Below are 6,499 nucleotides of genomic sequence, written 5' to 3'. Positions count from 1 at the left end.
CTAAATTCTAAATTTACTAAATATTTTAAAAACTAACCGAAATACAGGCAGTGTAATTCAGCAAAAATATTGTAACAAAACAATAAAGGTGGCACTTGGAGCATAAATTGATGAATTATTGTGAAATTTCCTTTGGCTGATGGAATAATAATAATAATAACAAAAATAATAATTATAATAAAAACTTTTTCAACTGTAGGCACAAGAAAATGAATTTTTAGAATTTTTAGGGGAAAGGGCTAGTTGAATACACCAACCCCAGTGTTCATCTGCTATTTATTCTATCAACTTCCAACAGGATGAAAGGCAAAGTCAACCTCAGTGGAATTTGAACTCAGAACATAAAACCAGAAGAAATGCCACAAAATATTTTGTCTGGTGTGCTAATGATCCTCCCAGCTCACTGACTTCATAATAAAAATAATAATGATAGTAATAATCCTTTTTACTAAAGACACAAGGCCTGAAATTTCGTGGGAGGGGACTAGTCAATTACATTGACCCCCAGCGTTTCACTGGTACTTGATTTATTGACCCCGAAAGGATGAAAGCCAAAGTCGACTTTGGTGGAATTTGAACTCAGAATGTAATGGCAGATGAAATACTGCTAACCATTTTGCCCAGCATGCTAACAATTCTGCCAGCTCACCACGTTAATAATAACAACAATAATAATAATAATAATAATAATAATAATTTCTACTATATGCACAAGGTCTGATATTATGGGGAGGGGGATAGTCGATTACATCGACCCCAGTATGCAACTGGTACTTAATTTATCAACCCCGAAAGGATGAAAGGCAAAGTTGACCTCAGCGGAATTTGAAGCAGCAGAGCATGCATGCATAGGTGACAAAGAGCTGGAAAAGGTGGAAAAATACCAATTACTAAAAGACAAAATTGCAAAGAAGAGAGTAACTGTTATCCCAATGGTTGTAGGGAGACTTGGAACACTAATAACCAAATTTGAGAAATATTTTGGAGAAGTCGGAATTGTCATGAGAGTAGAGAGTATTGAGGACAGCCAGGATTTTCAGATTGGTACTTGGGTGTTGAGTATATTCCATGAAACTTAATGCCTAACTAATGAGTCTTATAATTTGTGGAAATAGACATTTAAGAGATAAGATTGAGAGCTCTGAGAAGTAAAATATAATGATAATAAGTTCATTAAGTTACATTTGAAGAATTAGTAACAAATATGTGATGGAATTCTTACAATAAAGCAAGTATAATAGGGGTGGGACGAGCAAAAAATTTATAAAGAAAGAATGCAAACGGTAAAAGGATTTTTTTTGTTCTTTTTAAATACATGCAGACATCAATTTTTGATTAAACATAGGTATATAAATGAAAATACAACAATAACTAACTATGAATTGATACAACAATAATAACAACAACAATAATGAAAACAACACCGATGATACAACAACTATAACGACAATGTAAATGGTAAACTAATGACTTAAAACAAATATTACTGAAATTTGTCTAATCAGAACAGAGTAACTGGATATAAATGAATGGTTTATGATTGTGGCATATGAGAAATCAAATTCCTTTCTTGAACTTCTTTTACCTTTTTTATCTTTTAACTTTTACATGTTTCAGTTATTAGACTGTGGCCATACTGGAGCGCTGCCTTGAAGAATTTTTGGTCAAATGAATTAACCTTAGACCTTTTTTAAAAAGTTTTTTTAAAGTTTGGTACTTATTCTATCAGTCTCTTTTGCCTAACTGCTAAGTTATGGAGATGTAAACAACAACACTGGTTGTCAAGCAGATGTGGGGACAAACACAGACACAAAAGTAGACACTCACACACACACACACACACACACACACACATACAACAGGCTTCCTTCAGCTTCTGTCTACCACCAAATCCACTCACAAGGCTTTGGTCAGGCTGAGGCTATAATAAAAGAGACTCGCCCGATGTTTCACAAGGTGGGACTGAACCCAGAATCATGTGGTTGCGAAGCAAGCTTCTTACCACACATCTGCACTTGTATTTTTTTTTTTTTTGTCAGTTTCCTTTTTCTGACATCATCAGCCTAAATAAGAAAATAAGAACTAACGGCGACAGCTGAGAAATTAAAATATAAACCTGCAGAGTATAAATGGAAAACAATGGAGAGACTGTTTGCTAGAGATCCCAAATCAGTTTATTGTAGCTTCAACAAAAATAACACAATATCAGTAAAAAGATATCCCATCAACAAAACAAGTAGGAAGTTGCAAATTTAGATCTCTGTTTTTACAGCTGGGCACCCTTCTGATCACGAATCATGTAACTATGATCTAAGACTGATATCTCTACAGTCCAGCATTTTACTTTCTTATATAATTTATGACTCAGTGGTTAGAAAGGTCAGGCTCACAATCACAACTGGGCTGTGTGTTGTGTTCTTTGCCTTTCCCTTGGATAACATCGTTAGCATGGAGAGGGAAGGCTGGTATGCATGTGTCTATCTATGGTCTTCATCTATGGTCTTCCATAGACAACCTTGCCTGGACTTGTTCCTCAGAGGGTAACTTTCTAGGTGCAATCCCAAGGGTGTTTTCATTTAAGCAATAACAAATAACGAACATAATATAGTTCTATATTTGATGGATATTTGTTAACACAATATTTCGGCTGGTATACTCTCCAGGTGTCCTGGGGATATTTCGAACCTGGGTTTGATGTTATTATTATTATTATTCAAGTCACTGCCTGGAATTGAACTTGGAATTTGGGGTTAGTAGTCCATGCTCTTAACCACTACGCCATATGGCAATTATGGAGTGAATTTTAAGGCTTATAAATCTAATATTTTCCTATCCTTCTTTAATACCGATTCCCATATGCTACTCATATCTGCACTAGGTCTGCTTAGGAGGTTATTATGTCGTAGCATATGTGCTGCTGCTTTTAGTTTTCATATTTTCCAGTGGTGTTCTGCCTATTATTTTAACTTCATCCCACAGGGGGAGGTGGTCTCCATTTTTCCACACATGATCAGCTATACCCGATTTATCAATATCTCCTCGTGTCACAGCTTTGCAATGTTCATCTACCCTTATTGAAAAATACCTTAGGAATGAGAACCCAGGTTCCAAATTTCACCAGGACACCTGAAGAAAGCTGGAGAGTATATCAGCCGAAACACTGTGTTAACAACAAACAAGATGAGGACAAATATCCGTCAAATGTAAATAATGTAAATAATAAGCATAATGTTAATAATCTATATAACCTGTTCTATTCTGTGATGATTGAAGGCAAGTGGGCTAATGGTTACCAGTTTCTACTCTTCATTCTCTTAGCATAAAGTTTCCTTAAGGACCCAAGATATGCTGCAAAGTGGTTGCCATTAGCAAGAGTATCCAGCTGTAGGGACCATGCCAAAGTCCGTCACGCCATTGTATGAGATCCTATCAAACTATCCAAACTGTGCCAGCTTGGAACATGGACATTGACTAACGACAATGGCAATGATGATGATAGTGATAATGATGATACATATGTGTATGTAGATAAATAGATAGATAGATAGATATGTGTACACACACTCATATATAAAGTGAATGGTGTTAAGAAGGGCATCCAGCCTTAGAAACTGTACCAAAGCAGACAGAAGAGCTTGGTAGAGTCCTCTGACTTACCAGCTCCTGTCAAACTGTCCAACCCATGCCAGCATGGAAAACAGATGCTAAATGATGCTGATGACACACACACACACACACACACACATGCATTCTGTTTATATCAATAATTAATAAATCTATTAGTTAAAAAAAGAAAATCCAATTAAGAAATTTTGACCTTTCATATGCAGCATTTAATTAGTAAAAAATGTCCAGAGAGGAGAAGAATACATTGAGCTTTGCTGAAAAATATGATCATTTAACACATCGCAGTTATTCCATTACATGGTTAGTTTTGGAGAATTTATTTTCCGGCCTGTTAAGACATTCACAGACAAATTATGAATGAACATATATATATATATATATATATATATATATATATATATATATGTATGTATGTATATGTGTATGATTATATGTGTGTGTGTGTGTGTATATGTGTGTGTGTGTGTGTATGTGTGTATCTATATATATACACACACACAAATGTATATGTACATATATTTATGTACGTGTGTGTGTGAGTATGTACATGTCTTCAATATCAACTAGGCCTTATCCGAATATGAATGTGTGTTTGCATCAGCATGAGAATGTGTATGTGTTTGTACGTGCATGCGCCTGTGTGTAGGTGTGTGAAATGAAAAGCAGAGCTGTTATTAAAGAAATAAAGAACAAATTTAAGTAAACATTTATAACATCAAGAATAAGGAAAGAAAAAACACATCAAAATATATAAATAAAAGGGATTGGGATTGCTATTCTAAATTGTATCTATACTTCCATAACTATGACATCTAATAATAATGATAATAATAATGATAATAATAATAATAATAATAATAATAATAATAATAATAATAATAATAATAATAACAAAACATATATGCTAAATAGGGTGATGGGAACTATTGGAGAGGTAATAGTTTAGAAACTATTTGTAACTGATGTATCCACTTAGGTTAATTATAAATATACGAGTATATAGATACATGTATATCTACACTCACACACACATTTATACACACACACATACATATATATATACTGTATGTATACATATGTATATATACATATATATATATATACACACACACACACGTATATGGAAAATACTAATTTCTTTAGGTATTCATCTAATATCAATTAATGTTAAAAGGAATCAGGAATCAGTATTGGTCTGACACTGGTGGAAGGGACAGGTCATGAGTGATAGCTAGAAATAGATAGGAGATACTGATGAAAAATTGGGGGATGGTGGAGACAGGAAAATAGCAGTGTTTTAGATAAAGCAAGACATATCAAAAATAGTGTGAATTTTTGCTTCATTTAGTTTATATTGGTAGGGCGAAACCAAATCAAAATGTGCCAAAATTCTCTACTGATGATATATCAGCTCTTTGAAGAGGCACACAACATCTGGAAACACCAAATACTACTCACGTTTCCTTCAGATTTAAAATTTATGCTCTCTTCTCCAACAAGAGAACGTCTTCGTGCTAACTCCTAGAAGACAGATAGACAGATGAATGGAAAACTATTCTGTCGAAGTGAGAGTGAGTGAAACTATCAAAAGCTTTTGCAAAATAATTGGTGCAGTTAAGAAATAAAAGAAATAATAAAATATAAAAATAAAATTTCAAAAAATTACAATCAAAATCTACAGTCTAAATCTTAATCTAAAGAATTGCTAAAATCTGGCCTCTGAAAATTTTATTAAAATATTAGAAGAATAGAAAAAAAATCTCATAAATACACACACACACAAACACACACTCATACACACACATTCACACATATATACATACATATTTGTGTGTATGTACACATGTTTGTATGTGTGCATGTATGTGTAAAACAATGTGTGTTAAAACTTTTAAAAATAACTAGTTTAAAATTTGTGAAAATTACTAGACCATTACTTCAAAAATTCTAAAATATTAGACAAGAAAAAAAGAAAAAAAAATCACTTTAAAAAAATTTCTTAAAAACTTAAGTAAAAAAAAAAAAAAATCTAAGAATTCTGAATATTAATACTTATATTTCAATTACCACAAATTTTATTCAGATACCAAATAAAATCAACATCTGTAATATGTGTATTGCCTTTTTCATACAAAACATATTTAGTTATGTTTTTCTAGTTTGTTACACACATACTTCTATGTTAATATGAGTCAGAGAGTTTTTACAAGATTTTGATATTTGCATATTGTTGAAGCAATTACTTTCTCTACACAACTCAAAAAAAAAAATTGAAAGGAACTTATCAGACAGACTAATCCAAACAGAGTAATGTGTCTTTATTTAGGATAATAAAAGTATGGTTAGGTGAATGTAGAGGTTAGATTTGAACTTATACCCCTGTGGTCAATAACAGCCTGCTACTTCAATAAACACCTGCTGTATTTTTCTTAGGAATAAGCTTCTTAGAGTGCACAGACAGAACTTTTAAAAGTTACAAATTTGTACAATTTAAGTAGAAAAATAAAGGCTGGATTTTCCAATGTGCAATAACTAAGTTATATATATATATATAAGCTCGTTGAAACGCCGGTGTTAAAACGTGGGTAGCTGATGAAGTAGAATGTTCTCTATGTGGCTTGTGTGTTTTCTCGTCTACGTTTTGTTTGCAATGTCCTGTACCCAGATATGCACCTATACATACAGGTGGATGTTGGTATGCACATACCTGTACGTATATATGCATATACTCATTTACTATTTGTTTTTACATGACTGAACCCGGCGTCTCCAATCGTAAGTAGTTTTCGTAAACTTATATCTTCCGACGCTACTCTATCTCTTTCTCTTCCTCTTCCTCTATCTTTTTTCCCCCTCTCGTTCTTCCTCTGTT

At 33.1% G+C, this 6,499-nt stretch overlaps 1 protein-coding gene across 11 annotated transcripts in view; it reads right to left on the bottom strand.

The window, feature by feature from the left end:
* The window catches only part of LOC106879787 (diacylglycerol kinase beta), a 391,710-nt gene that overhangs the window by 43,526 nt on the left and 341,685 nt on the right, over positions 1–6,499 (bottom strand). For 9 of the 11 annotated variants that reach the window (XM_052973954.1, XM_052973955.1, XM_052973949.1 and 6 more), the window contains one exon: positions 5,086–5,148. The exons of the other annotated variants lie outside the window; for them this stretch is intronic. In XM_052973954.1, the coding sequence (XP_052829914.1) occupies positions 5,086–5,148 (63 nt within the window). The remainder of the gene's footprint in view (positions 1–5,085; positions 5,149–6,499) is intronic. 11 annotated transcript variants of the gene reach the window in all.

This window comes from Octopus bimaculoides, chromosome 17 (assembly GCF_001194135.2).
Source record: "Octopus bimaculoides isolate UCB-OBI-ISO-001 chromosome 17, ASM119413v2, whole genome shotgun sequence".
NCBI classification, from domain to species: Eukaryota; Metazoa; Mollusca; class Cephalopoda; order Octopoda; family Octopodidae; genus Octopus; species Octopus bimaculoides.
This window is presented reverse-complemented; position numbering and strand designations above follow the sequence as displayed.